Consider the following 27,158-nt stretch of genomic DNA (forward strand, 5'->3'; position numbering starts at 1 on the left):
GGGGTGCTTCTGTCGTCCTTTCTTCAGAAAGGGACCCCACCGTGCCCTGCGTGCAGCTCCCCACCCTGGGCTCATCGATTCTGCAGCCGGTCTGGACCCGCGTGGACCTGGGGGATGCCGCTTGCCGGGACCTCACTCTTGTGAACAGAGGCACAGACAGGTGTCCTCCCTGAGCCGCCGACTTGACCTCACTGACACCGTTAATTACCCCTCCTGTGAGGACCCCAGCGGCCCCAGGCGTTCACTGCCTGGCCGCCTGTCTGAGCGCAGTGGCCGCGGGGCACGGGCTCCCGCCAGCCTCCTCTTCGGGTCTAATCACTTCCACATGCTCCCGGCGCTTTGAAGCCCCTAACGCTCCCTGAGGAGAGGGGTGGGGGAGGAAAGTTGGGGGGCCATCATGGGAAGGGGTGCAGGAGGGAGCCAGCAGGGCTAAATTAGGGAGGACGGGCTTGCTGTCCAGCCCGGGCCCTCCTCAGGTGCGGGCTGCCCGCAAAGGCGCAGATCCGCGTGGCAGGCGGGGCGGCTGTTGTCCCTCCCCAGGGGACACCCTGCAGCTCAGGTGTGGGAGCCCCAGGGAGGTGGGTGCCGTGGGGTGCCCAGGCCCCCGAGCGCCCGGGGGCAGCCGCACCACCCAGACGGGCTCTGGACGGGTCCCATGCAGCTCGGTCTCCGGCGGGGCACGGCCTGAGGCCACGGAGCCACCCTGACCTAGCTCCGGGTCCCTCCTGCCGGCAGACCCTGCCCACGGCAACATTGCTGGGCCGTGGCAGCCCCACAGCCACGCGCCCCGCCGGGAGCACCGTCCGGCAAGCGGCCACGTGCGTGAGGGCTCGGATTTCACTGCCCCTCGCTGTGGCCCGCGGCAGGGTGCTCACAGGCGCGGTTTGGTGTCCTCCTTTCTCAGGGCTGGGCTGCCTTCCTGCCAGCACGGAGAGGGGTGGCCCAGCAGGCTTTGAAGCAACTTGACTTTGGGTGATTAATGCATCAGGGAGGCGTGCCCGAGAGGCGGCTTTGATTTATTGACGTTGCCTTGTGAGAGCAAATTTATGGCTCAGGGAAGCACCTTCTGAGGGGAATATCAAATGGTTAAAAGGGTACACGGCAGCTTTGATGTCGGGGTGTCGGGACCGTGCGCACCTCCGCTCACTCGAAGGCGCACAGGCCACCTGCTCCAGCAGCAGCCCGCTGCTTCCTGGCACCTGCATTCGGAGGACCGGGCGCTTCCCTGACACCCGTGGGTGTGAGGGGGAGACGCCTGCCTCCCCGTCCCCTCGGCGACCTTCCCCACGCCGTCTGCTGTGTCCAGGCAGTCAGCAGCGAGGCAAAGGAGACACCAGGAAGGGTGGGGTGTCTGCCAGGACCCAGCTCAGCCCTTGGGGCTGGCGGAGAATGCCGGGTATCAGGAGCTGCTTGTCTGTAGCCAGAGGCCACCGAAACGTGGGCACGGGGCTTTAGCCTTGACTTGGACAGCAGGCCGCAGTGGGGGTGGAAGCCCCTAGAAGTCCAGGAGCTGTGGGGGGGGAGAGGAGCACTCAGAACCCACAGGTGCCAGCCCCGCTCCTGCTCCCGGAAGGGCAGGGCGCAGGCCCCAGTGGGGGCCACCTACCAGCTGAGGCAACACCTTTTCCAGCTGGTCCACGTCCACGAGAGCCAGGTCCTCCGCCTGGGCCTGCCGGACGCTGCGGATGGCTGCTTCTGCCGTGACACGGGAGGAGAGTGTGCAGGGGTGGAGGACGGGGTGCACCTCCCCCCAACCCTGTGCGCGGCTGGCAGCTCAGAAACATGGGGCTTTCCAGGAACACAGAACTTAGGGGCTGGTGGGAAAATGGGAAAGAGGTGTGTGTGTGTGTGTGTGGTTTCCCAGCTGAGAAACATGAGGGGAGCAGTGAATGGTCGGGACCGGCCTGGGGGACACCAGAGGACGCTGCCGGGGCCCCTTGGCTCACCCACAGCGAAGATCTTCAGCAGCTCCGCCACGAGCCGCAGTGCATCCCCGCTGACTGCAAGGTGGAGGGGAGTGAGTCACAGGATCCGTGCCCCTCTGGCCACCCCTGTCAGGGGCCGTGGCCCCACCCTGCACCCCCACCCCGACCCCGGCCTCCCCAAGGCGCTGGCCCTGTGCCTGGCGGTCCCTGAGTCTGGCCCCGCCTCCCAGCCAGTGCCCACGAACCTTTGGTCTTGTCATCCTTAAAATGCAGCTGCAGCAGCTTGCCCACCAGCTCCTGGGGGGGGACGGGGGACGGGGGACGGAAAGGCATCAATGGTGGGTCAGTGGCCCAGCACCGCGCCCTGCCTGCGGCAGACCCCTTAGGCATTCGGTTCCGGCTGCTGGCAAGACCCTCTGTCCAGGAGCCTTTTGAAAGCTGGGAGACTGGGTGGGGAGAGGCCTCCAGGGGAGAATCAGACACGCGGCGGACAGGTGGGAGCGGCCCGGGTGCCAACCCGCTGCTCCCTGGGCTCCAGGACAGTCCTGTGCTCCCACCCCTGGGCCCGAGGCACTCTCCTCGAGGGGCCCCTTGGCAGGAGTGTCCGCACCACCAACACTGCCTAGCTTGTTCCAGACCCTGCTCTCGGCGCCAGGTCAGCTCCATCTGGGGTTCCTCCCTGGGGTCTACCGCGTGCAGGGCCTGCAGCGCACAGGGGAATCTTCCTGTACGGGCACGGGTGCCGTGAGCCACACAGCTGTGCAGGGGCCGGGCTGCTCCATCAATAGGCGGTCAGGGTGGACGGGGGCGGAGGGGAGCGGAGCCTGGGCGTGTCTGCGGGGCCTCCAGACAGGAGGGTGGGGCGAGGGCGGGTCCAAGCTGAGACTCCTCAAGGTAGGGGACTTGAACCCCCGAAGGATGGCACCTCTCTGCAGAGCTGGGGGAGGTGGGAGGAGGGGCAGCCAGAAATGGGGTGTCATGCAGGGAAGGTGAGTTGGGGGCTGGCCAGCCCTTGACTTTAGCCACAGGAGGTGGCGCTGCTCCACCCGGTGCCACTCGGCAGAGCCTGAGGGCAGAGCAGAGGGAGGACAGGGAGTGGATGCCTTGGGGCCCAGGCTCAGGAGGGTAAGAACTTGCCACAGGGTCCCTCCAGCAGTGACTGTGAGAGCTTGGCGCCACCTGCTGGTCCTTCTTGCTGCTTAACCAAGAAGGTACCAGGAAAGGCCCAGAAGGCCCTGCTGCCCCACCTGCCCGGGGGGACCCCAGGAAGACCTACATCAGCAAGGCTGCTGCACCCGGGGTGGGGGGTGGGGGGGACGGCGCTGTCCAGACCACTGAAGGGGTCGGCACCAGCTGAACACGGTGGTTCCCTAAACAAACAAGTAACTCAAACTCGCGTTGGGCAGGACAGCCTGTAGGCACTATGGTGCCCTCTGGCCCTCACCTGGGACAGCCCTGCTCAAGGGTAATGATCGTACCCCCAGCTCTCCAGTTATAATTGCGGGGGAGCACTCTCATGACCACCACTCTGCCAAGTCATTCCAGCCTCAGTGACTTTCCCTGTTAGGTCACAACCCTTCCTGGGGTGGCCAGGGCTGAACCACAAGCCCGGGTGACGAAGAAGAGGGGGCTGAAGCAGAAAGTGAGCCACAGAGGATCCCTGTGTCTGTGCAAGGGAGTGACTCCTACCCCCCGGGACTGGCAGACCTCCCTTCTGCTATCAGGGGCTCAGAAACCACTCATAGCGGGCAGGGGGCGGGAGCCAGCGGGGCCTCCGTACCCACCCAGCTACCCAGAACCGCCCTTACCAGGGCAAAGGGTGAGGCCCTGAGTGGAATGGCCTGAGTGTAACCCTAGTTCTGCCTCAGTTTCTCCACCAGTAGGTGAGGAGGGTCCCAGTACCCAATTCCTAAACGGACTCATCTGAGTCAAGGGCCTGTAACCGAGCCTGACCCAATGACACTGACTGCAGAGCCACACGCACACCCCGGATGGAACACAAACAGAAATGGTTTCAGCTTGGGGCACCTGGGGGGCCAACTTCAGCTCAGGTCATGATCTCGCAGAACCTCAGTGCAAGCCCCGGGTGGGGGCTCTGTGCTGACAGCTCAGATCCTGGAGCCCGCTTCGGATTCTGTGTTTCCTTCTCTCTCTGCCCCTCCCCTGCTCATGCGCTCTCGCTCTCGCTCTCGCTCTCGCTCTCTCAAAAATAAGTATAAGTAAATAAGTAAATAAAAAAATAAAATAAAGTAAGTTTCAGCTTGACTCAGGTGAGACACAAAGCCCAGGACTCTTGATAGGGAGCAGGCCAAAGGGAAGCTTTAGAGGATGCAGGCCGCGGGACTACCTGCGAGCCCGGCGCAACCACTACGCAAGGTGGTCGCCGGATCCCGGAGCTCCCGTGGCTCGGCGGGCGGCGAGGGTTGGGGGCACACGCCTCTGCCTGGTTCCCGCAGACCCTCTCCCTCTGGCCGCCAACCAGGCTGCCTACTCCACCCTAGGCTACTCGGCTGCAGGACCCCACCCGCGGAGAGCCAAGGGCGCGCGGGGCGGGGGTCGCGGTCGGGTTCTGGGAACGGGCCTGCCCCACAAAGCACCAGCGGGCGTAGCGGGGGCGGCTCGGGGCCCGCACGTGAGCCACCCTGGGGTCCCCCGCCCGGTCCCCGCCCCCTGCTCCGCCGGTGCGCTCACTTTCCGGAAGCCGCCGCTAGTTCCTTCCATGACAGCCGCCGGGACACGCGCGCTACAGGGTCCCGGGAGCCCCAGGCCAGTCTGTCCCGGGCGCAGCCTCCGAAGTCCCGCCTCCGCCCCTCCAGCCAATCAGTCCGGAGCGCGCCCTCCGCATCCCCGCCCCCTGGGCCAGAAGCGCGTGCCCACCCCTTCGTCCCTATTGGCCCGCGAAGATCGCTCCTCCTCCTCCGCAAAGCCTCCTGGGAGTTGCAGTTTGCGCTCGCCGTTCCCGGCGCGCCTTGCTCTTCCTGGATACTGAGGTTCGCGGCGGCCGCGCGGACTGGCGTCTGCACGGGGACGGTCCGGAGCGTGAGGGCTGGGGCCTGGGGCTCGCGGACCGGCCTCGCCGCGGGAGGTGCCGTCGACGAGGGGTCCTCACCCCCGCCGCCTGGAGCGGCCCCCTGCTCACTCCCCGGCCCTGCCCTCATCGGGTCTCCCTCCTGTAGAACCAACTCACTTTGTTCCTCTTTCCTCGGCTCCTGAGAACTTAGGAGTGCCTGTGCTCCGCACTGAGCGGTCCGGCACCGTAGGCCCCCAGGGGACGGGCCCTGCCCTCTTGTCCTCAGGGAGAAGAGCCGGGTAGCAGGAGCAAGCAGTCGCCTTCCCTCTGCTTCCCAGCCGGCTCATGGTGAGGCCTGTCCCCAGGAGTGTGCCATGGAAGAGTTCCGGCACTCCTACAGCCGGCTGTGCAAGGAGAGTGGGGCCGAGCCCCAGGAAACTGTCCTGCAGCAACTGCAGGGGCTGCCACGGGGTCGGCTGGACCTGGCCACTCAGAGCCTGACCGTGGACACCTGCAGGGCCTTGGGTGAGCTGCTGCAGAAAGAGACACTGCTGACGGAGCTCGTCCTGAGCGACTGCATGCTGAGCGAGGAAGGTGGGCACCCGAGGGCCCGCAGGGGCCAGGGCAGCCCTTGCAAGGTTGGGGTTGGGGTCAAGCCCTTTGCCTCAGGGCAGCCTGGACTTGCTTTGTTTCTCACGGTTTGCTGCGCGTGGTCCACGTTCCTCGGCAGCCTCTGGCTCAGAGGTCTTCCGTCCCGACCGTCACACTTCATCTTTGTGAGGTTTCTACTCTGTGCTGCAGGCAGTTGAAGCAAGCGGCAGCGCCCCTGACAGCTGCTGGCAATTGAAACCTGGCAGCAGAGGGCAGTTTCTCTTTGCAACAGAGAAGTCCTAGGTTCCCCTTAGGAGAATCCCAGGGTGCTGGTGAGCATGAGGTCAGGAGCCTGGCTCTGTGCCTAGCAGAGGTTACAGATGTCTCAGACCTGACACAGCAAGCAGGGCAACTCAATTCGGGCATGGATCCTGACCAGTGGGGGCCACTGGGACAGTCGTTTCTCCCTTATGTCTGGGAAGCTGAGCTGTCCCAAGCTGGAGCCCACGGGGAGGAGCTCAGGGGCACAGGGTGACCGTCCTGCCGCCTTACAGGGGCCGCACTGCTGCTCCAGGGGCTGTGTGCCAACACTGTTGTGCGGTTTCTGGATCTAAAGGTGAGCAAGTCTGCACTCGGGCGTGGGACTTGAGACCCGGAGGGGAGCGGGGGGGGGGGGTGGCGGGGTGTGTGTGTGTGTGTGGAGATTTGAGTGTCCTAGCAACCTGAAAATGTGGATGGTGGCTGGATACAGTATCTGTAAGTGCTCTCGGCACACAGGGCTCCCTACCATCTTCTGGTGGTCTTGATTGGGGGGTGGTGTGTGATTTGAGGTTAGGAATGTGAGTTCCAGAGTGTTCGTTCAACAAACCGCTCCAGGAGGCCCACTCTGGTCAAGGAAAGCACCTCCCGCCCACAGCCGGCCACCTGGCCTCATCCACTGTCTGACCAGGGCCCTGTGGGGTATGGACATGGCATTTGGAGCCCAGCGTGTGACGATGGGGAATTACCAGGCTGCCTTTTCCTGCCCTAGGGCAATAACCTTCGAGCTGCAGGGGCCGAGGCTCTGGGAAAACTCCTCCGGCAGAACAAGTCCATTCAGAGGTGAGATGTGGTCCTCGGGTCGGCCCCAGAGGGCACGTTCTGAGGCCTGAGAGAGTTCTCTTGAGCCCTCGTGGCCCATTGTTTGCATTTCGTATCCGTTGGTAGGGAGCTGACAAGTTTAAGTTACTCACGTGGCTGCAGCTTTTCTGCTAGAGACCCTGAAGCCTGCACCTCCCCTCCAGCCCCTCCAGACCCTGTGGCAGCAGGGTGCTCCTTGGGGCCACACGCCTCACGTCCGCCTCTCCTGCAGTCTCACGCTGGAGTGGAACAACATGGGTGCGTGGGAAGACGCCTTCGCCACCTTCTGCAGGGCCCTGGCGGACAACGGGGCCCTGCGGCAGCTGGATCTCCGCAACAACCAGATCAGCCACAAGGGCGCAGAGGAGCTGGCCCTGGCCTTGACGCGCAATGCCAGCCTCCAGCAGCTGGGTGAGGCCTCTCTGCACTGGCCTTCTCCCGAAGGTCTGAGGTCTGGGGCTGTCGCCTGCTGCTCCCTCGGCCCTCCTGCCGCTTCTGTCCTGTTCTGGAAGCAAGTGGGTGGAAAGGTGCTGCGGGGAGGGGCCCGGCTGCTCAGTTGGCGACCACAGGGAGTGCCCTTCCCCCAGAGAAAGCATCCCAGGCTGGGCCAGCCATCTCCAGGCACGTGTGGTGACAGTGGATTTCCTTCCAGACCTGCGCTGGAATGACATCGGCCTCCTGGGGGGCCGGGCCCTGGTGAACTGTCTCCCCCGCAACAAGACCCTGTGGAGGTTGGAGCTGGCGGGGAATAACGTCCCCGGGGACATTCTCAGAGCTGTGGGTACGGGCACTCCGGGCTGCTGACAGCTCGCCCTGTTTGGAGCCGGGAATAAAGCTGATTCCCTTGGACGGGCCCAGCCACTGAGGGAGGGGCAGCTCGGGGCTTGGGGCAGGGACGCGTAGAAGCATCGTGAGATTAGCCTAAATCAGAAATGGAAGTAGAGGGAGAAGGTTCAAGGGAAGGAGACAGTGGCAGTGAGCCCGCGGAGAGCCTGCTGCCTTGTGCTGCTCCAAGCCTGCCTCGGGATGTGCGCTCGCTCCTTAGGCCTGTGAGGCACGGGGTCACCTGGGGCGTGGGGTCTTGCCCCGATGGCCATACCACTGCCTTGGTGGCCCAGCCACAGATGGGAAGGAGTCACCCCAGAGTTCGTGGCTACACATGTAAGCTGTGTATAAGCACAGCCACCCAGACTTTGTGGCCGCCTCCCATCAGTGACCCCAACAACTCAACCCCGGGCCCGGTTGGACAGTCTGCCACTCCCCATGGTTACTTGTCCTGCCAGCAGCACCGGCCACCCAAGGGCCTGAACTTGGGCTGGAATCCTGGGTGGGGCCACCACCTCCTGCTGGGCCCACCTGGCCTGTGTTGTCCCGAACTTCTCCTGGTCCCTCAGCCATTATGATTACCCTCAGTGCCACTTTGGGCTGGCTCCTCTCCAAATCTTGCCGGAATCTTTCTGGAACACAGGAGATGAGTGTGGTATTCGATTCTGGGGAGTCACGCTGTGGATTCTGACCTCTGGGGTGGAGCCCAAGTGCCCAGGAGAGCGTCCATCTGTGGCAGCTGGGCAGTCTCCCCACGTGCATGCCCCTTGCACTGGGTGCCTCCCGGGCTCCTGGCCCCACTGTTATCCACGCCTCTGCCTCTGGTGCATTGCGGGGAGGTCTCTCTGATTTGTGGGGTAAGGCTGCCTCACACAGTGTCGATTCCCAGATGACTGGCTTCTGGGTGTGGGGCCGGGCTGGCTGCTGGCCGCTCCTGGGCTGAGCAGCCTCCTCCCCCCCCACCCCCCACCCCCGGTGGATAACTTGGCTCTTTCCAATAGAGCAAGCCATGGACCACAACCGGGACCGGCAGACCACCTTCCGAGAGAACCAGGCCCGCACCCATGTGCTCAGCAAGGAGGTGCAGCACCTCCAGGAAGAGAAATCCAAGCAGGTGAGTTCCGCAGAGCCTCCCCCCAGCTGCATGGACAGAGCTCCCCTTGGTCCCCATGCCATGGCCGTCTTTCCTTCTCGCAGACACCAGTGCTCCCCCAGGGCGGCCAACACTTAGGCCCGAGAGGCAGCCTCTTGGTCTGACCTCCTCTGTCAGGTGGGCGGGCGGGCGGGCCTCCCCTGTGCAGGAGTCCCAGCCTCCCTTTGGATGAGGCCAGTGCTCTCCTGTTCTGCTGCTTCGGCGGGCGTCTGCTCTCCTTCCTGCTTGACCAAAGGGAGCGGGCAGGCTCCAGGTCCTGACACGGCTCTGGCTGGCTCTGTCCCCAGTTTCTAGACTTGATGGAGACGATTGAGAAGCAGCGGAAGGAGATGGCCAGGAGCAGCAGGTGAGCGCCGCCCTGGGACCGCAGCTCACCTGGGGCGCCCGAGACTTGGATCCTCGGCACCTGCCCACCGACGAGGGGGTGGCGTGCTCCCCGGGGGGAGCTGGCTGCAGGATGAGGGGCGGCACCGAGAACTTCCCGGCCCGGCACCTGGGGCGTGGTGGGAGCATCGGGAACGGCAGCTGCCTCCAGAGCCCAGGGGGCCCGGGAGGGCCCTGAGGTTTGGGCTTCTTGGACCTTCCTTCTGTTCGTAGGGCGTCAGCTATACGCGTGGGGCAACTGCAGGAAGCCCTGAATGAGAGACATTCCATCATCAATGCCCTCAAGGCCAAGTAAGCAGGCGTGGGGGGCACGAGTGTGGTTGGAGGGTGGCTTCAAAGCGCTTCAGTGATGTGCCCACGGGCAGAAAAGAGTGGGACAGACAGGAACCCGAGTCCTCAGTGTGCAGAGCGGAGGTGGGGAACGGCTGGGCTGCTAATCCTGGAAGGCTTCTCGGAGGACGTCAGCTCTGGCTGAGGTGAACAGTGGCCGGCAGGAGTGAGAACAGCAAGGCCTTTGCGAGGCCCGAGGTGAGGCAGGGGCGGGGCTGGCGTCTCCCTCCGAACAGGCTGCAGATGGCCGAGGCCGCCCTGGCCCTGTCGGAGCAAAAGGCCCAAGGCCTGGGGGAGCTCTTGGCTACCGCGGAGCAGGAGCAGCGAAGCTTGGCGCAGAGGCAGGCGGAAGAACACAGGCTAGAGCGGCAGGTGAGCAGGGGAGGGCTGGGCGCAGGGCGGGCAGGCGGTGCCGGGCAGGGGTGACGGGGGCGCCCTTGCCCTGCCTCCCCCGCAGGAAGCCGCGGAGAGGGAGTCCAAGCTCCTCAGAGACTTATCTGCTGCCAACGAGAAGACCCTCCTCCTGCGAAACCAGGTGTGGGGGTGAGGGGCCGGGCCCCCTGAGGAAACGGGCGGGGCCCCGGGGCCGGGACCCAAGCTTCCCACCCACGGGGCTGCTTCCCAGGTGGACGAGTTGGAGCGGAAGGTGGGATCTCAGCAAGAGCAGCTGTTCCTGGCCAGGCGGGAGCTGACCAACACGGCGGCCGAGCTGAAGACCAGGGCCATCCAGGCTGAGGGTAGGCGCACGCGGGCCCACAGCCGAGGGGCCCGGAGAGGGGTGGGTGGGCGGGTGGGGAGCGCCGGGAACGAGGCGCCCCCGCGAGTCCCACCCCTGCTCTCCCCGCCTGGGCTTGCAGAGCGTCTGGAACTAGAGAAGAAGAGGTCCCGGCAGGGCTCGGAGGACTTGGAGCGGCTGCGTGCCAAGGAGGTGCTTGTCAGTGACCCCATCAGGCCTCCTGCTGTCCCCGCTGTCTGCCCGGGGCCTGCAGAAGCCTCAGGGTGGCACGGTGTCCCCGAAGCACACCCCTGGCCGTGCTCCCCTTGACTGCCTTGGGGGTGCCTGGCAGTTCTTGGCCAGCCCTAGCAGATATAACACCCAGGGACTCCGACCAGGCTGTCGAAAGGACCCCGGCACAGGCTGCCGTGTGCCCTGTGCCACCCTGTGTGGCACTGGACTGTGCCCTCCACCCTTCCTGCAAAGCCGCGTGGGGCAGCCCATTCTCGGGAGGAGCAGCGTCCCCAAGATTTGCCTGCCTCCTGGGGTGGGGAGGGAAGCCTCCTTCCACGGCAGGGGGTCAGGGGATGCCCGCCTGGGGGGTTGGTCTCCCAGCCCTGCCCCCACCCTGTGCCTGGGCAGATAGAGCACCTGACTCGCCGCTTGGAAGAGAGTGAGAAGGCCATGCAGGAGAGGGTGCAGAGGCTGGAGGCCTCACGGCTGTCCCTAGAGGAGGTGAGCACATGCCAGTTGGGTGCTAGACTCTGCCTTTATCTGGGGCACCCCTTCTGTCGGTCAGAACCTCTTCAGGCCCGCCCCCCCCCCCCCGCCCCCTCTCCCCCCGCGTTCAGGACCAGTATCTCCGTGAGGCCAGAGGGACTTTCCTACGGTGGGACGTGGGACCTCTTGGCCGTGGCAACTCCCGGGACACTGTCAGGAGGCTGGTGCAGGGCACCGCCGGCCCAGTGGCCGGGTGGGGCCACAGGGGTCCTGGCTAGGGGCAGGAGAATAGGCCCAGTGGGTCGCTGTCTGTGGGGCAGGAGCTGAGCCGAGTGAAGGCGGCGGCTCTCAGTGAGCGTGGCCAGGCTGAGGAGGAGCTCATCAAGGCCAAGAACCAAGTCCGTCTGGAGGAGGTAAGCCCGTGGCCAGACACGCCTGGATTCCACAGCTTACGGTGCCCACCGGGGAGCGAGGCCTGAGGGGCTGATGTGTGCACCGGCCAGACCTAGGCCGTCCTTTGGTTCTGTAGGGGAAGGTGGGGGGACGGGAGCTCCAGAGGTACGGGGGCAGGGAAGAGTCAGAACAGGACAGGTGCGGGACACATCCCACCCCCCCCCCCCCCCCACCAAGAGCCACTGTCGTGCCACCCTGGGATGGGGGAAGCGGTCTGCCCCCGTGCAGCCTGTGATCGCATGGCCAAAGCCAGGACCCAGAGGGCAGAGTGGTCAGCCTGGGGGTGGGGAGGGGGAGCGGGAAGGGTACTCTGTGTGGGCTAGTTCAGGTGGAGCCTGCTCGGAACACACACACAGAGTGACTTCAGTTACGAGCAGTTTTCACGCTGCAAGGAAAAGTTCCCCTGGGGCCGAGGCGGCTACTCCACACGGAGGCCCAGGGCCAGGGCGGGAAGCGGCTGGCAGGCCTCGGCCCTTCGCCCCTGGGCTCAGCAGCCCCCCTGGGTGCCCACAGCAGCAGCGCCTGGCTCACCTGGAGGAGAAGCTGCGGCTGCTGGCTCAGGCGCGGGACGAGGCCCAGAGCGCCTGCCTGCAGCAGAGGCAGACGGTGGCCGAGGCGCAGGCGCAGGCCGGCCAGCTGGGCCTGCAGGTGGAGGGCCTGAGGCGGCGCCTACAGGAGCTGCAGCAGGTAACTCGGACTTTGAGGGCCCCCCCCCCCGTGCCCTTCCCCCGCCACACACTCACCCCCACGTCTGGCAGGAACTGAGCAACAAGGACCAAGAAAAGGTGGCAGAGGTGACCAGGGTGCGGGTGGAGCTGCAGGAGCAGAACGGCCGCCTGCAGGCCGAACTGACGGCCCAGGAGGCTCTGAGAGAGAAGGTGGCGGCGCTGGAGCGCCAGCTGAAAGGTGAGCTGAGCCCCCGGCCCCGGTGCCCTCGCAGCCCAGCCTGTCCTCAGCGGGCCACCCGACGACAGCCGGCCGGGCTGCAGAGCTGAGCCTGGCCTGGGTCTCAGCTCCCAGGGGCGCTGGATGGGGTCTGCCTCTGTGGGACCCCCGCCAGGGCCCCCCGGGCCCTCTCCCCCGCTGCCGACCTCCCTGAGGTTCTTCCCCTGCAGTGATCACAGGTGACCACCGGGAGGCGCTGCTGGACAGGGAGAGTGAGAACGCCTCTCTCCGGGAGAAGCTTCGGCTCAAGGAGGCTGAGATCGCCCGGATCCGGGAGGAGGAGGCCCAGAGGGCCAGCTTCCTGCAAAATGCCGTCCTGGCTTATGTGCAGGGGTCTCCCCTGAGGGCCATGAGTCCCCAGAAGTGAAGGGAAGCAGGGGGACTCCTAGAGTGGCAGGAAGGCAGCATCTCCCGGACATCTGTGCCCCATCCCTGCCCGTCCCTTCCTCTCAAGGGACAGCCCATCAGGCTGGCAGTTTAAGGCAGCGTCTACAGCTGGAGACTTGGAAAATCGGTGCCAAGGCGGACCGGGGAGCGGGGCCACTGCTGCCCAGCGCTGGGGTGCCCTGCTAGGCAGGCACGGGGCTAGTCAGCCAAGACGTCCCCAGCGGACACACCGTGGGCCCCAACCCCAGTCCTTCGGGCGGGTCCCAGGGAACATGCCTGAGATGTGTTTCAGAAGCAGCAGCCACAGGGGAAGAAAATCCAGAAGACCTGTACCCCCTACCCCTCACAATCGCCTTTTCCGGTGTGCCCACAAACGCTCCTTTCCCAATGTAACCAGGAGTCCTGGTTCTTTTGAAATACAGAACTTTTACACTTTGTGATACATTTTGGGCCGGTGCCTTTCCCCACATGTGTCTGTGCTCCCAGCCACCCAGGAGACGCTCTCGGGCGTGGCTGTTGCCCTGTGGGGACGTGGGGCGGCGGGGGCGGGGGTGGGGGACCGGTGACTGCCAGCACCAGCTGTCTCCTGGTCGCGGGGCGAGTGCATCTCAGCCCCTCTGTCCGCGGTCCCTGGGGCAGGCGCTTCCTGGAAGAAGCCACAGGCACACAGAGGGCCCCACACACGGCCTGGTTGGGGGGCATCGCCTGCCTGCGCTGACCCCCGGCCCGTGGCATGGGTCCCAGGGGCTCCGGGGACTGGCTGGGGATCGCCGTGTCCCCACCCCTCACCGGAGTTCTCCGGGACCGGGCGAGTGCCGGGCTCGGGGCGGGCCCGCGCCCCCCGCGCCCCCCGCCGGCCGCGCTCGGCTGTCTCCGCGCCCGGCGCTCGGCGGCGCTCGGCTGTCTCCGGCCGCTCGGCTCCGCGCTCGGCTCGGGTCCGCGGCCGCTGCGGCGCCGGGCATTTCTCCGCAGCTCGGCTCGCGGCCGCGCCCGCCCGGCCCGCGCCCATGCAGGCCATCAAGTGCGTGGTGGTCGGCGACGGGTGAGTGCGCCGCGCGGGGGCCGCGGGCCGGGCGGGGGCGGCCCCGGGGACCCCGCCCGGGCTGGGCGCAAGGCTCCGGGGCGCGGGAGCGGCGGGGGTGCGGGGGGCCGGGCGGGGCGGCCCTCACGCCCCGACACCCCTCCCGCGCGCGCCCCGGGGTCGGGCCGGAGCGGGAGGGCGCGCTGGGGCGAGGTCCCCGCTGGCCGCCGGGCCGCGGGCCTCCGGCCCGGGCCCACCTGATGCTGCCCGGCCGCCGGGTGGGTGGGGCCGGGCCTCCCACCTGGGCTGCGCCCTCCGCCGGGCCCACCCGCCCGGGTGCCGGAATCTCTGAGACGGCTCGCCCCACCCCCACCCCCAGCCCCAGCCCTGCCCTGGGGAGGCCGGCCCGCGCTGGTCCTCCTCCAGCTCCGGGCAGCTGCGGATCTGCGGGCCGGGACCCCTGTGTTCGCCTGTGGCTGCACGGGAGGGGCTGCCCTTGCTGGGCGGAGGGCTGAAGCCCGGCCTGGGAGCAACGTGGGCTCGCCCTCTGTCCACAGCGCCGTGGGGAAGACCTGCTTGCTGATCAGCTACACGACCAACGCCTTCCCGGGAGAGTACATCCCCACCGTGTGAGCGCTCCGGGCGGGCGGGTCTGGAGCTGGCCCGTCAGGGCCTCGGGCGCGGTCTCGGTGTCGTGGGCCCCCACCCCCCAACCCCGGGCTTCGAGGTCAGGCGCGGGAGGCCCCGGTCTGGGCTGCTCGGGTGGGGCCGGGGCGCTGCCACGCCTCGCGTTCTGTGCGGGCCTGGACCGACCTTCCCGCTCTGCCTGGCAGTTTCGACAACTACTCTGCGAACGTGATGGTGGACGGGAAGCCGGTCAACCTGGGGCTGTGGGACACCGCCGGGCAGGAGGACTACGACCGGCTGAGGCCACTGTCCTATCCCCAAACTGTAGGTGACGACAGGGCCGCCCCGGGAGCTGGGTGGCTTGGGTGGGGTCCTCGTCGGGATATGTGGGGGGGTTGCCATTTGGAGGTCCTTGACCACTCCCACCAGGGCCCCCTCACCTTTTCTCCCAAGGACGTCTTTCTGATCTGCTTCTCTCTCGTGAGCCCGGCGTCCTTTGAGAATGTTCGAGCCAAGGTAGGGCAGTGTCGCAGGGAGGGCTTGTCTGCGGGAGAGGGGTTGTTCAGAGGATTTGCCCTGGCAGGGTGGGGGCTCTTGCCTGAAGACCTTAGGCAGCTTGTCCTTCGGAGGCAGGCGAGGTCTTGGCACGGGGTCTGAAGGTGACCCGGGACAGTGACGAGGGGCTGCGGTAAGGTAGGGGTGGGGGGTGAAGCTCTCAGAGAAGGGAGGGCCGCTAGGCCCTTGAAACTTCCCGGTAGGCATTTTGTCCTGGGTCACTTTCCCACTAATCCCAGTGACGGCTCCAGGAAGGGCTGAGGGTAGATCCAGGGACCAAGAGGAAGGGACTCTTGGGAGCCACGGCCTGCTGCGGGCATGGCTGGGGGAGAAGCCCTCAAGGGGTAGGGGTCAGAGCCTCCATCCCCGCAGTGGTACCCCGAGGTGCGACACCACTGCCCCCACACGCCCATCCTCCTGGTGGGCACCAAGCTGGACCTCCGTGACGACAAGGACACCATTGAGCGGCTGCGGGACAAGAAGCTGGCGCCCATCACCTACCCCCAGGGCCTGGCCATGGCCCGGGAGATCGGTGAGTGGGCCCTGCAGGGCCTTGGGATGCCGGCGGGAAAGGGACAGGAAGCCTGCTCTGGAGGGCACAGTGCTGCCCCCTGTGGGCCCCCACCTGTGCTCACCCCTTACTTGCACACACCACCCCCCCCCACCGCCCCGCTGCCGCCTCCCTTGCTGTCCTCCCCCTCGCTGAGTCCCATCCTCAGCGTCCCCTACTCTCGCTGTCCCCTCATCACTGTCCCCTCCCTCGCTGCCCTCAGGCTCTGTCAAGTACCTGGAGTGCTCAGCCCTCACTCAGCGGGGCCTGAAGACCGTGTTTGATGAGGCCATCCGGGCTGTGCTCTGCCCACCCCCTGTGAAAAAGCCCGGGAAGAAGTGCACGGTCTTCTAGAGCCAGCTTCTGGAGGAGCGACCCTGCCCGGGCCCGTGCTTGCTGTCGTGTCGAGATGTTTGGTGTCCCTGAGTCTGCTGTGGGGGAGTGGTGTGGGTGGGGAGGGGGAAGAAGCATGGGGACAGGGCTGGGGCCGTGGAGTCCTGTCTGCTCTGTCTTGTCCTTCTGGGGTACAGCTCCAGCTTTACCTGGCCCCCACGGGAGGCTGGAAGGGAGCAGGGTCTCCCTCGGGCTGCAGGGGCAGGTCCAGGGCAGCCCCAGGATGGGCTTCCTGGTGGGGGAGGTTGGGATGGGTCCGGTTCATGCGCCCCAGGATGGGGCAGCCCTTTCTTCTTTTATACAATAAACGTTCTCCACCACCATCTCCCGCCTGTCTGGCTACTTGCCTCTCTGTCCTGGGGTGCCTGGCCCCTCACTTCCCCCATCGAGAGTACAGAGGGGTGAGCTTGACCCCACACCCTGGGCAAGAGGAGAGAACGACCTTGCTCAGCTGTGTCAGTCCCCAAAGGATGTGACCCAGATCAGAATGGGAGCAAGGACATGTAGCCCCTTTGGGGTGAGGAAAGCCCCCCCTCGTGCTGACTTCAGGCCTCGGGGAGGGGCACGCGCTGGGGAGGCGGGCTTCGGTGCAGCAGCTCTCAGGTGTGGGGAGGGGACAGCCTGCGGTCAGGGCCCATGGAGTCCCTGGCAGGGCTCCGCAGCGCCCGCACCCACCAGGGCTGGGCCACACTGAGCTAAGTATTCAAGAAGAGAGGTGGTCAGGAGGAGAGGCGGCCAGTCTAGACAAAGCGTGGTGGTCGAGTGTGGTTCCTCTGGAGTGGCAAGGGGGCCGTGTGTCAGTGCCAGAGTCAGAAATGGTGGGAGGGAAGGTGAAGGTCAGCCGGGGAGCGCCGCGGGGGACCACAGTGCAGGAGCTCGGACTTCACCCGAGGCCGCAGGGTGCCAGTCCAGGCAGGTGCTTACGACACCAGGCCTCCCCATGGTGTGCACAACAGGCTCCCGCCGGCTCAGAAGAGCCAACTGTGAGAGTTTTCAGGAGTTTCGCTAGCCAGTTGCTAGACCGCCTTTATTAATAATTATATACACTTACAATGAGTCATATCAGAAAATGAGCAAATACTCCAAACACCCGTTTTTGTACACAATGCTATCGTCTAGGTGTGTGGGGTTACTTGTGCCCGTGGCATCTGTGTGGTGCGGATGCCACATGAAGGTGGGACACTGCACATCCGTCCCCACACATCTGCGCCCAGCCACGCCCTCAGTAACATCAGATTGGGGGGGGTGTCCCTACCCTGTGGAGACCGGCAAGTTCGAGCAGGGCCTGGCGGACCGAATCGTTCAGGCCTAAGGCAGGAAGACACGCGGGTGACACATGGGCCAGCTCTCACGTGGGGAGTCCTTTGTGAGCCACAAAAGTGGGACGATGTCCTTCCAGTATCTGAAAACTGTCACCTGATCTGGCAAAGAGGTCGATCAGGTCGCTGACAAATTAGCGAAGTTCCAACATCCGTCTTCCTTGTTCCACTTCTGACTCGTTCATTAATGCCGATAAGCATCAACCGGTGTCTCCGTGCGGTTACACCCATGGAGCTGGTTGTCAGAACGCCGCTGCTTCCAGCCCACAAGCCTCCGGACGGAGCCAAAGGCCATCCTTGGTCAAATTCACCGCCGCGCTTAGGAGCTGGCCTCCTGGATGGCCTCGCCTCCCAGGCCCTGCCAGGAACTTGGCCAGGTCTGAAAAATCTCAGGCGCGGGAGCCAGGCTGCCACCTGGCCTGGGCTGTGAGTTGAACGGGTGCCTGCCTACCTGGGACTCATTCCCACCCCCCAGCACTGGGTCCTGCACCTCCCGACCCCTTGCCAGCGGCCTAGCAGTCAGTGTGCAAACCAGGCAGAAGAATCATGTTTATTGGAGAGATGGGGACAGGGGTGGGCTCAGCACGAAGCAGGGGTTACGTTAGGCAGAGGAGACTCAGGTGGCCAGGAAGCCTCCGTCCACCGGCACGGTGGAACCTGTGGTCATGCTGCTCCGGTCACTCAGAAGGAAAAGGATGACGTCCACCACATTCTCCACCTCTGTGGGCAGGGTGGAAGTCAGGGCACAGGTGGAGGGCGCTGCCCTCATCCTTCCCTCTCACTTCTCACCTAGGCGGGTATGGGGGCTACTGGTGCACCCCCCGGCTGGGCTCCTGTCTGACTCACCAGCAAACCTGCCAAGTGGGATTCGATCCAGCATGGCCTTGGCCTTCTGGGGGTCGCTCCAGTTGGCCTGGGCCATGGGGGTCATCACCACTGTGGGGTTCACCGCATTCACGCGGATCTGCACCAGGACAGACAGGAGGTCAGCAAGGCAGGCTAGGCGCCCAGGGCATGAGGGCTGGGTGTTGGGAGGCGTCCCAGGGGGGCTCACCTTGTGTGGCCCAAGCTCCAGAGCCATCACCCTGGTCAGCATGTCCATGGCACCCTTGGTAGAACCTGTGAGGAGTGGCGTGCCTGGAGCCCGACGGCAGCAGGCTTGGGGGTCGGTGGGGTTCGGGCGGGAGCACACCTGGGGCTTACTCACAGTAGATGCTGTGGTTGGTTATTGCGCGCTGTGAGGCCTGGCTGGAGATATTCACGATGGCCCCCGGGGCCCCCCTAGCTATCAGGCCCCTCGCCACGATCTGGAATTGCAGAGGGAGCGTGAGGCAGAACTCGTCACCCACTAGTTCCCACCCCAGCCCTGAAGGCGGCTCACCTGAGACACCTGGATGACAGCCCGCAGGTTCACATCGAAGGATCTGGAGGCAGATGGAGAGACCCCGGTCAGGGACTGGGGCTGCTGCTGCAGGGGACAGCCCTGTCCCCGGGGGCGTCTACCCTGGTCAGCTCACGTGTCACACGCCTCCTTGGTGACCTCCAGGAAGGGCTGCAGCAGCGCCACGGCGGCGTTGTTCACCAGCAGGTCCACGGGGCCCACACTGCCCAGTGCCCGCTCCGTGGCGTCCCAGTCACCCAGGTCCACACACACGGGCTCCACCCCAGGACACTGTGCGTAGCGGGGGGAGGGACAGCTACCAGCGGCTCCCCGCCCCAAAAGGGGCGCTGCCTCACCGATCTTTCAGCCTGACAGGGGGCGGGGCTAGAGGTCCCAGAGGATACCTTCTTGGGGTTCAGAACGCAGGCTGCTGAGGGAGGTGGTAGAGGACCTAACGCGGTCCCTGGGCATCTCCGGGCTTGGTGACCTGGAGGCTGGCCCCGCCTCCTGCCGGTCCACTTCCTGCGTCCCAAGGCCCCGGGCCGGCAAAGCAGCCATTTCTGCCTCCTTCCAAGCCCAGGGGGCGTTGCCGTTCCACCGGAGGCCGCGCGCCCTGGGAGGGGCTGCTCAGGGTCCTGGGTCAGCCCCTGCGCCCCGCGCCTGCGCGTCCCGGCCCTCTCGCCACCCCCACCCCCGCCCCGCCCGCCTCCCGCCGCCCCCGGGGCCGGGACAGAGCTGCGCCTACCTCGACGACCAGGCTGTCCAGGTCGGCCCGGGTCCGGCTCAAGGCCACCACCTGCACCCCCGCCGCGTGCAGCGCCTTGACAGTGCCGCGCCCGATGCCTGCGGGGAGCGCGGCTCAGTGCGTGCGTCCCCCGCCGCGGCCGCCCGCCGCCCCAGGCCGCCCCGCAGGCCCACCTTTGCCCGCCCCGGTGACGAGCGCACGGCGGCCCGCGAGCCCCAGGTCCATGACTGGCGTTCAGTGTCTGAGTGTGGCGGCCGTCGGAGGGCGCGGGGCGGGACGGCGGAGAGGCGGGGCGCGGAGGGGCCAATCACAGGCTGGTGTCCGGGTCAGGGGCGGGGACATGGAAATAGCACCGCCCAGGCGGGCGCCGCAGGCGGAAGGGAGTGGGGGCGGCGGGTCACCTGAGCCTGAAAGCTGTTTAGCGGCTTCCGAAAGCAGAGCCCCGGAGAGCACCGGTTCCCTGCCAAGATTGTTCCAGAAAAGCTGTGCTGGTTAATACCAGAAAGAACGTGTAGCTACACGTGAAATGCAGAACTCAGCGCCAACATATCTTGCTTTGTTTCTGGGAAGAAAAGTTTGGCAAAAGGGATCGCATGACCCGCGCCCCCACCCTACCCCATGGCTGACGCAGGTTCTCTCATAGTGCCCAAAGGGAAAGAGTTTGGACAACTAAATCAGCCTGAAGAAGCCAATGCCAACAAAGCCCCACCTTAACCTGGTGAGGTAGAGTCCCCTCCCTAAGGAAGGAAAAAAACAAAAACAAAAACCTCAAGGTAACCTGGCTGTGCGCATACATGACAACATCCCTCAGGACCTTGTAACATGAGATCACTTAATCAGACTGCATGTTTGTGTGTTACCACATATGGGGGACAAAGAAGTAGAAAACACATTTGAAAAACTATGCCACGTGGTGCTTGGGGCTCAGTTCTTTGGGTACGAACCCAACTGAGCTGTGCTGGCAGGAATAAAGTTGCTTCCTGGGAAGTAAAACCTCAGTGTCGCGACTCTGTGAGAGTCCTGCTACATTACTTGGGGACTCGTCCGGGATTCAGAGACAGTGCGTTTCCACCTCCTTTGCTGCTGGGATACGAACCTCCGGGCGCCGGGGGACCACTTGACCCGCAGGAGGCTACCCCTCCCGGCTGGGGGTGAGGACCCCGTGTGCGCCAGCGGAGCCCGTGAGGCCCAGGGACCAGCTCAGGGAGCCCCCATCAGACTAGTATGAACCCAGGTTCGTTTTGGCAGACCTGCCCCTAAGAGGCAGAAGGGGAGCCTGGTCACCCCCCAGGGCTGCCTTAGTAGTTCCGCTAGGGGACTGGGCACAAAGCCGCAACTCCAGGGCGCTCGGCGGCGGGTTGGAGTCACCGTGTGACCGTGTGTGGGGACTGGTCTCTCATTCATTTCCTGGGTCAATGACTATGATAGTTAGAGCCAACTGTCTCTGGTTAGCTTACCTCAGAATGGGAGCTTTAAGGAATACTCCCAAGGGGCCAAACTCCCTTTGTTTCAGGGAAATTCCCTGTCTTCTCCGGACTGACATGCACTGCCTTATTGCACCAGTGAAAAACAAAACAAAACAAAAGAAACCTGGGGTCTGCTCCTCTGTCTGAGCCGACAAGACTTAAAACTGGGAATTCTCTTTCTCTGCCTTCTGCTGGCACCTCGCCTCTTCTGCCTTCCCCTCCCCCCCCCTCCTGTTTCTGCACCACTTGGGGGCGGCCTGCAGAACGGGCTCCCCAATGCCTCAGGCACATAACCACCCCGCCCCAGAGGTCCTAGAGTGGAGACCACACACTTCAGATTTCCCCACCAGGACTCTAAGTAGCAATTAATCACGGGAAACAAATTGTCTTCGGTGGACCCAAGTAAAACGTATTCAGTGTTTAAGTTAATTTAAGTTTGTTGGTTTGATAGAGACTATGTTTATCAACATTAAAAAAAAAAAACAAACAACTTTTACTCTACCTAGATTTGCAAATAAGCTCATGTGATCTCTGTTCCAATTTAACAAAAGGGTGACTTAAAGTAATGGTTAACTTTGTCTCATAGTTTTCGTGAGTAATTGTTAAGATAGCTTTCAAAGTCTTTGGTAACTTAAAACTGTTATGATGTCCTTGGAACCACAGTAGAGGGGACGGCCATCTTGCCAGTGTAATCCAACAAAAAGCCCCTAGTAGGGTGCCAGAACGAACTGGAGGTCAACCAATCACCGAGCGACAGCACGACCTGACATGAAAAAGGCCCACCCGGACCTAAACCCAGAGGAGCTGCAGCTTAAAAACCCCACCCCACCACACCTGGGTGCGGCTTCCCTGGCTCCTCTCTCTCTCTCCTTGAGTCACGAACCTCGCCCGAGACCTTAGTTCCCAAATAAAGCCTTTGCTAAAATTTTTTAGCCTCTGACTCCTACCTTTACCCTGCCTTACGCCTGACCCTAACAAAAACGTTAAAGTTTTTGCTTGCATGATAAATTGGGTTTTAATTCATTGGCTATCTAACGAGACAAGAGGCTAAAGCACTAATTACTAATTTTTTTTTTAACATTTTATTTGTTTTAGAGACAGGGAGAGACAGAGCATGAACAGGGGAGGGTCAGAGAGAGGGAGACACAGAATCTGAAACAGGCTCCAGGCTCTGAGCGGTCAGCACAGAGCCCGACGCGGGGCTCGAACTCACGGACCATGAGATCATGACCTGAGCCGAAGTCGGACGCTTAACCGACTGAGCCACCCAGGCGCCGCTAAAGCACTAATTACTAGATGTAGGTTTGCGCTTTTGACTTGTTGCAGAAAAACTAAAGATAGTTGGATCTGTTAAAAAACATGCTTTGTGCTTAATTGATTCGTAAGTTTGACATCTAAGAAATTCTGATGTAACAGTTCATAATTGATTACTACTTAGTTTTCACTGGAGACTAAGGTTTCTAAGAGTTAAAATTTTGCTGAATGTAGTTGAGACTGATGGAAATAAGGAAAGTAACTCTACATGTAGAAAACTAGACATATAAATAAATATAAGGTATGGAAATACATTTTTTGTTAAAGGTAAACAAAAAAAAAGTAATTTTGTCCTAAATAAGACTGGTTGTTTGGGGGAAAAAATGGCTCAGGTCAAAATCTAAAAGCAAAGGACAGTTATAAAAAGGTTTATGAAGAAAAATCTTTAAAAAATTGTACATATGGTCAGGAGGTCTAAGGTCAAATCTTTAAACTACGCTAAATTAGCCACTATCTTACAGTCACAAAATAAAACCCCGGTGGCCTTCCTGGAAAGGTTAAGGGAGGCTCTCATTAAATATACACTGTGGGCCACTTGACCGACCCTTGGGTAGATTCTAACTGCTGTACCCCTACACCATCCCTTGTAAGCTTGAAGAAGCCAGAACGGTCATCATCCCTGTTCCCTCACAGCAGACACAGGCCCTGTTCCAGGGGAGGAATGAATAGGGAAAGGGTGAACATGAGGCAGAGAGAGACAAGGGACCTCAGGGAGGCAGACTACAGCTGCAGGTGGGAAGCTGAAGAAGCAGATGGGGTTCTCTCCTTGTGAAATCCCTTATGGGCACCCTCCCCCCCATTATCAAGGGCATAAGGGGGGGATCTAAATGAGACAGGCAATCTAACCCTAAGACAACAGATGTGAGCCCTTGCGTCTACCCTAACCACCTTATACCACTGGGTCAGGGAGCGATTACCTGTGAGTCTGACCACAGAGGCTCACCCTTTTAAACCAGGAGATGCTGTATGGGTGAAGGAGCAGAGTGTCCAACCCCTAAAACCCCTCTGGAGAGGACTGTTCATTGTCATTTTGTGCACCCCTACGCAGGAAAGTAGCTGAAGCGGGTCCCTGGGTTCACTACGACAGAGTGAAGCCGGCATCTCGAAACTGGGAGTGCCTTCCTGATTCATCAACGCCGTGCAAGCTGACCACAGGAAGAAGCAATCTGCAACTCCAGAGGCTCCGGCCCCGGGAGACTGCAGCCCTGCTTTAGTCACTTGGAAGCCGACTGACCTACGCACGGCAGACGCTTGAGGAACCGACGGTCCGATGAAACAAGACTGTCCTTATTTTCTATATGTTTCCGCCTTGTTTTTCACTGTTACTATGATTCTTGGTCTACTTTTCACCATAGGATTGGCTGAGGCCGCCCCGGGCCGGCTAGGAATGGGGGGAGAGGTTTCTGTTAGCACTCACTAGCCAAGCAGCAAACCGAAATGCTCAGTGCTATCTATCAAAATCGCTGGGCCTTAGATTGCCTGCTTGCTTCTGAGGAAGAAGTTTGTGAAAAGTTTAGCCTCAGCAACTGCTGCCTATAGATAATGAGGAAAAAGTCATAGAAAAGATCACAGATCAAATCAAAAGGATTACTCATGTCCCTGTCCAGACCTGGAGTGGTTAAAACCCCCGAGAGTTATTTGGAAACTAACTTTCAGGGGATTCAAAACTCTCATAAAAATTATCCTCCTAATTCTGGGAGGTTGCTTAATCCTACGGTGCTTAGCTCCCTTGGTTGTACGGTCTGCTTCCAGTCCCACTGAGGCCATGATTTAAAAAAAAAAAAAGAGGACAGCCATACATGAAATGATGCTATAGAAATATGAGCCTTTAAACCAAGATGGTGCTCTTTAACCCAAAATAGAGGGGTCCAAGCATCAAAGAGGGGAATGTGGTAGGGTTCCCTCCCTAAGGAAAACAAACAAAAAAACCCTCAAGGTAACCTGGCTATGAGCATACATGACAACATTGCTCACGACCCTATAACAGGAGACCACTTAATCAGACTGCATGTTTGTGTGTGTTACCATATATGGGAGACAAAGAAGTAGAAAATACATAAAAAAAAAAAAAAAAAAACACACACACACACACCACGTGGCATTCGGGGCTCAATTCTTTGGGTACGAACCCAACTGAGCAATGCGGCACAAATAAAGTTGCTTCCTGGAAAGAAAAGCCTGGGTGCGGTGTCACCACTCTGTGTGAGAATCTTGCTACACTGGAAGGGAGAGGAACCCCTATCATCCAGGCCGGTTAGCAGACCACCAGCACTGTAAAAAAACTTGCACAGGATGGGATAGGAGGATCGGGGTCATCCGGGGTTCACGGTGGCCGGCAAGAGCAACCAGCATTGCTTCCTGAGCCTTTAGGGTCATTTACAGATAGATGTGACCCGGGGGTACATGGCATCTTCCCCAGATCCCAGACCCTCTAACCTCTCTGACCGGCGGAGCTCGGAGCAGCAGTGCTGGGCTGAAGGGCGGGGCCAGAGCCTCAAGGGGAGGGAACGTGGCTGCCCTCTGCCCAGGGCTGATTGGGGGGCTGGGGGAGGGGGCGGGGCACGGACAAAAGTCTCTGTGTAAGAAATCGCTGCCCTTCAGCTACAAGACAGGGTCGCCGTAGAGTCCGGCTGGCTTTAGGATCTGCGCCCTCATTTCATGGCAAGTGAAATGTGTGCTCCCCCTCCCTGATCCTCCCCTCCCAAACCCCGGCACGCACTGGTTCCAGAGAATGGCCTCCATTTATTTAGGGAAATCCAGCCGGCACAGCGGAGGACACAGTGGGTGGGGGCGACAGGGGCGGGTTTCATGGCAGCACGAGTGTGGATGCGGTGTGTGCCCAGATGCAGAGTCTGGGTGGGAGATGCGCGCGCGAGCGGCCTGGTGGTGAAGGCGTGGTGGGGCGGTGGGCGTGACCGGGGCGTGGCTGGGCGGTGGGCGGTGCGGGGCGTGGGCGGTGCGGGAGGCGGGCCTGGTGCCCTGAGCGCCGGCTCCCCGGCGCCGGGCGCTCTAGGAAGCCAGGTACCCGGCGTCCACGAGTATGCCCGAGCCGCTGGTGGAGGCGCTGCGGTCGCTGAGCAGGAAGAGGATGCTGTTGACCACGTCCTCCGTCTCTGCGGGGATCGGCGGGGGACCGGCGGGATCAGCGCGGTGTGTCCCGGCCGCCCTGCTCGCGCCCTCCGCTCCCCGAAGCCCCGCTGACCTGCAAACTTCTGCAGGGGGTGACGCTCCTTCAGTTTCCGGGCGATCTCGGGGTCCGTCAAGACTTTCTGGCCCATGGCCGTCAGCACCACCGTGGGGTTCACGGAGTTTACCCGGATCTAGGGCCAAGGGGCCGAAGACGGCGGCCTCAGCGAGTAGATGAGCCTCTGTGCTCCCCCCACCACCTGCGGAACTTGCTTACTGTGTTCAGTCAGTCGCTGCCCAGAGCCTTGGATGGTCCTCGGGCCTCTCCCATGCCGTCTGCTGCCCCTTACCATTGCCAGCCCCTACCCCTGCTCCCCAGCCCACCTTTGTGTGATCCCCAGGTCCTCCCCTCCCATGCCCACCTTGTACGGCCCCAGCTCTGCGGCCATGGCTCTGGTGAATACACTTATTGCGCCCTTGGTGGAGCCTGTGGAGGGAGGGCAGCACTGAGCACCCCTTAGCCCTCTCTGCACAGACGCTAAGCCCCAGCGCCCAGGATCTCCTCATGGATGGATGGGGTACGGGCTGGGCAGAGGGACTCACTGTAGACAGATAGGTTGGGTAAAGTGACATGGGCCACCATGCTGGAGACATGGACAATGGAGCCAGGCACTCCGCGGTGGATCATTCCCCGGGCCACGATCTAGAAACCAGGAGAGGGGCAGCCTGATCTCACTGTACTCCCGGCCGGGCCTGGTCATCCTTGGGCCTTGCTCCCCCACCGGCTCACCTGGGACACCTGCACCAGTGAGCGCAGGTTCACACTGAAGGTCCTGCAGAGGGCAGACAGTCAGAGCGTCCACGGCCACATCGGCCCCATGTCCTCAGCAACCACTCCCCAGTCTACCTGCTCTCCTACTCCCCACCTGTCGAAGACCTCCTTGGTGACCTCCAGGAAGGGCTGCAGTGGCACCACGGCAGCGTTGTTCACCAGCAGGTCCACGGGGCCCACGTTGCCCAGTGCCCGCTCCGTGGCATCCCAGTCACCCAGGTCCACACACACAGTCTGTATCCCGGGACACTGTGGAGAGGCAGTGGTCAGTGATCAAGGAGGTGGTCCCAGCAGGCTCATGAGGCACCCGGAGCGTGTGGGATCAGGCTTGGGCCGTGACCGGGCTGCTCACCTCCTCGGAGAGGCTGACTAGGTCAGCGTCGGTGCGGCTCACGGCTACCACTTTGGCTCCCAGGGCATGCAGGGCCTTCACAGTGTCCCTCCCGATCCCTGCAGGGGGGCACCGGGTGGGCAGATACCCCAGTACATCTGGGTCAAGGCTGAGGACTGAGGCTGCAGCCTCTTCCACTCAGGAAAGAGCAGTGAGGGGGTGCCAGCCAGAGTCAGAGGCTCGGCCGGCCAGGATCTGGCCAAGGGAGGCCCCAGAGAACAGCTCCTTTCCACTGAGCCCAGGGAAGAGACCCTGTCTGGATGTCCCCGTCTGCGTAGCCTGAACCTGAAGGCCACTGTCTCGGGTGGGGCGTCTTGCACTGACCAAGTAGAGGCAGTGTCCTGTCCCAGGGCGGCCTGCTGGGTGGTGGACGTCACCCGGGGCCGAGGTGTGGTAGGGAGGCAGGCACTGGCGGGGAGGGCTGTGACAGGCATGGAGGGACTCACAGACCCCAGCACAGGCCTGTGAGGCTTCAAGTCTGGCCACCTTACTCTCCACCTCGGCCCCTCCCGCACACCCACCTGCTCATATGTACCTTTCCCTGCCCCTGTCACCAGGGCCGGCAGTCCTCTGAAATTCAGTTGCATGGTGCTGACTCTGAGCCTGTGTGCAGCAGGAGAGGAGGGCAAGGAGATTTTAAAGGCCTGTGGCGGGGCCATTGGGGTGCTGTGAAGGAAGGGGGGGGGGCTGGAGGCACAGGGCAGGGGTGGGGCATCATTGCAGTCTCTACTTCCTGTTTACAGGAATCTTCTGCCCTCCCCAGCACAACCCAAAGGTGCTGGTCAAAAGCTGCACCACAAGGTTTGGAAAAGGAAATAAAGGGGCTTGTGGGTGGCTCAGTCGAAGTGTCTGACTCTTGAGACCGGCTCAGGTTGCGATCG

At 62.6% G+C, this 27,158-nt stretch overlaps 5 protein-coding genes across 11 annotated transcripts; 2 read left to right on the forward strand and 3 right to left on the reverse strand.

The window, feature by feature from the left end:
* Positions 1–1,404: 1,404 nt before the first annotated feature.
* Positions 1,405–4,733, reverse strand: CENPX (centromere protein X). Of its 2 annotated transcripts, none has more exons than XM_042966364.1 (5): positions 4,617–4,733; positions 2,171–2,222; positions 1,947–2,000; positions 1,607–1,692; positions 1,405–1,510 (listed from the first exon to the last, which is right to left on the reverse strand). In XM_042966364.1, exons 1-5 carry the CDS (start codon positions 4,644–4,646, stop codon positions 1,496–1,498), a joined length of 237 nt encoding a protein of 78 aa, XP_042822298.1. In that variant the 5' UTR covers positions 4,647–4,733; the 3' UTR covers positions 1,405–1,495. The 2 variants fall into 2 exon arrangements, with proteins under 2 accessions (XP_042822298.1, XP_042822297.1); XM_042966363.1 differs by having other exon boundaries at positions 1,607–1,695; positions 4,617–4,729.
* Positions 4,734–4,899: 166 nt separating this feature from the next.
* On the forward strand, positions 4,900–12,999 carry LRRC45 (leucine rich repeat containing 45). Of its 2 annotated transcripts, XM_042967093.1 has the most exons (17): positions 4,900–5,529; positions 6,081–6,142; positions 6,557–6,627; positions 6,878–7,056; positions 7,298–7,426; positions 8,472–8,584; positions 8,911–8,969; positions 9,221–9,298; positions 9,574–9,709; positions 9,795–9,872; positions 9,963–10,074; positions 10,195–10,265; positions 10,695–10,787; positions 11,093–11,185; positions 11,739–11,912; positions 11,984–12,131; positions 12,341–12,999. In XM_042967093.1, exons 1-17 carry the CDS (start codon positions 5,310–5,312, stop codon positions 12,535–12,537), a joined length of 2,013 nt encoding a protein of 670 aa, XP_042823027.1. In that variant the 5' UTR covers positions 4,900–5,309; the 3' UTR covers positions 12,538–12,999. The 2 variants fall into 2 exon arrangements, with proteins under 2 accessions (XP_042823027.1, XP_042823028.1); XM_042967094.1 differs by lacking the exon at positions 7,298–7,426.
* A 471-nt stretch (positions 13,000–13,470) lies between these two features.
* RAC3 (Rac family small GTPase 3) lies at positions 13,471–16,026 on the forward strand. Of its 2 annotated transcripts, none has more exons than XM_042966139.1 (6): positions 13,471–13,599; positions 14,136–14,207; positions 14,412–14,529; positions 14,659–14,721; positions 15,133–15,292; positions 15,534–16,026. In XM_042966139.1, exons 1-6 carry the CDS (start codon positions 13,565–13,567, stop codon positions 15,662–15,664), a joined length of 579 nt encoding a protein of 192 aa, XP_042822073.1. In that variant the 5' UTR covers positions 13,471–13,564; the 3' UTR covers positions 15,665–16,026. The 2 variants fall into 2 exon arrangements, with proteins under 2 accessions (XP_042822073.1, XP_042822074.1); XM_042966140.1 differs by having other exon boundaries at positions 13,477–13,599; positions 15,133–15,296.
* A 667-nt stretch (positions 16,027–16,693) lies between these two features.
* DCXR (dicarbonyl and L-xylulose reductase) lies at positions 16,694–19,429 on the reverse strand. 4 transcript variants are annotated; one of them, XM_042967316.1, is made up of 9 exons: positions 19,322–19,429; positions 19,149–19,246; positions 18,808–19,026; positions 18,540–18,574; positions 18,404–18,446; positions 18,230–18,329; positions 18,077–18,141; positions 17,869–17,986; positions 16,694–17,742 (listed from the first exon to the last, which is right to left on the reverse strand). In XM_042967316.1, exons 1-9 carry the CDS (start codon positions 19,371–19,373, stop codon positions 17,639–17,641), a joined length of 834 nt encoding a protein of 277 aa, XP_042823250.1. In that variant the 5' UTR covers positions 19,374–19,429; the 3' UTR covers positions 16,694–17,638. The 4 variants fall into 4 exon arrangements, with proteins under 4 accessions (XP_042823250.1, XP_042823249.1, XP_042823252.1 ...); XM_042967315.1 differs by having other exon boundaries at positions 18,540–18,694; XM_042967318.1 differs by lacking the exon at positions 18,808–19,026.
* A 5,201-nt stretch (positions 19,430–24,630) lies between these two features.
* LOC102949571 (carbonyl reductase [NADPH] 2-like) lies at positions 24,631–26,955 on the reverse strand. Its single transcript, XM_007079118.3, has 8 exons — positions 26,813–26,955; positions 26,239–26,336; positions 25,981–26,135; positions 25,845–25,887; positions 25,658–25,757; positions 25,477–25,541; positions 25,131–25,248; positions 24,631–25,041 (listed from the first exon to the last, which is right to left on the reverse strand). Exons 1-8 carry the CDS (start codon positions 26,934–26,936, stop codon positions 24,938–24,940), a joined length of 807 nt encoding a protein of 268 aa, XP_007079180.2. The 5' UTR covers positions 26,937–26,955; the 3' UTR covers positions 24,631–24,937.
* Between the last annotated feature and the right edge of the window lie 203 nt (positions 26,956–27,158).

Source organism: Panthera tigris, chromosome E1 (genome assembly GCF_018350195.1).
Source record: "Panthera tigris isolate Pti1 chromosome E1, P.tigris_Pti1_mat1.1, whole genome shotgun sequence".
Classification (NCBI taxonomy): domain Eukaryota; kingdom Metazoa; phylum Chordata; class Mammalia; order Carnivora; family Felidae; genus Panthera; species Panthera tigris.

Excerpts from the sequence above, each read along its gene's own strand:
- LOC102949571 (XM_007079118.3), bottom strand. The coding sequence starts at position 26,936 with ATGGCCCCGCCACAGGCCTTTAAAATCTCCTTGCCCTCCTCTCCTGCT. Across the intron at positions 26,136-26,238 it reads TAGTCAGCCTCTCCGAGGAG|TGTCCCGGGATACAGACTGT; the intron begins GTGAGCAGCCCG and ends GCCTCTCCACAG. Across the intron at positions 25,042-25,130 it reads CCCCCTGCAGAAGTTTGCAG|AGACGGAGGACGTGGTCAAC; the intron begins GTCAGCGGGGCT and ends CGATCCCCGCAG.
- CENPX (XM_042966363.1), bottom strand. The coding sequence starts at position 4,646 with ATGGAAGGAACTAGCGGCGGCTTCCGGAAA. Across the intron at positions 2,223-4,616 it reads CTAGCGGCGGCTTCCGGAAA|GAGCTGGTGGGCAAGCTGCT; the intron begins GTGAGCGCACCG and ends GTCCCCCCCCAG. Across the intron at positions 2,001-2,170 it reads TAAGGATGACAAGACCAAAG|TCAGCGGGGATGCACTGCGG; the intron begins GTTCGTGGGCAC and ends TCCACCTTGCAG.
- RAC3 (XM_042966139.1), top strand. The coding sequence starts at position 13,565 with ATGCAGGCCATCAAGTGCGTGGTGGTCGGCGACGG. Across the intron at positions 14,208-14,411 it reads GGAGAGTACATCCCCACCGT|TTTCGACAACTACTCTGCGA; the intron begins GTGAGCGCTCCG and ends TCTGCCTGGCAG. Across the intron at positions 14,722-15,132 it reads TTGAGAATGTTCGAGCCAAG|TGGTACCCCGAGGTGCGACA; the intron begins GTAGGGCAGTGT and ends CCATCCCCGCAG.
- LRRC45 (XM_042967093.1), top strand. The coding sequence starts at position 5,310 with ATGGAAGAGTTCCGGCACTCCTACAGCCGGCTGTGCAAGGAGAGTGGG. Across the intron at positions 8,585-8,910 it reads AGGAAGAGAAATCCAAGCAG|TTTCTAGACTTGATGGAGAC; the intron begins GTGAGTTCCGCA and ends CTCTGTCCCCAG. Across the intron at positions 12,132-12,340 it reads GCTGGAGCGCCAGCTGAAAG|TGATCACAGGTGACCACCGG; the intron begins GTGAGCTGAGCC and ends CTTCCCCTGCAG.
- DCXR (XM_042967315.1), bottom strand. The coding sequence starts at position 19,373 with ATGGACCTGGGGCTCGCGGGCCGCCGTGCGCTCGTCACCGGGGCGGGC. Across the intron at positions 19,027-19,148 it reads TGGACAGCCTGGTCGTCGAG|CCCCTCCCAGGGCGCGCGGC; the intron begins GTAGGCGCAGCT and ends GACCCTGAGCAG. Across the intron at positions 18,447-18,539 it reads ACCAAGGAGGCGTGTGACAC|ATCCTTCGATGTGAACCTGC; the intron begins GTGAGCTGACCA and ends ATCTGCCTCCAG.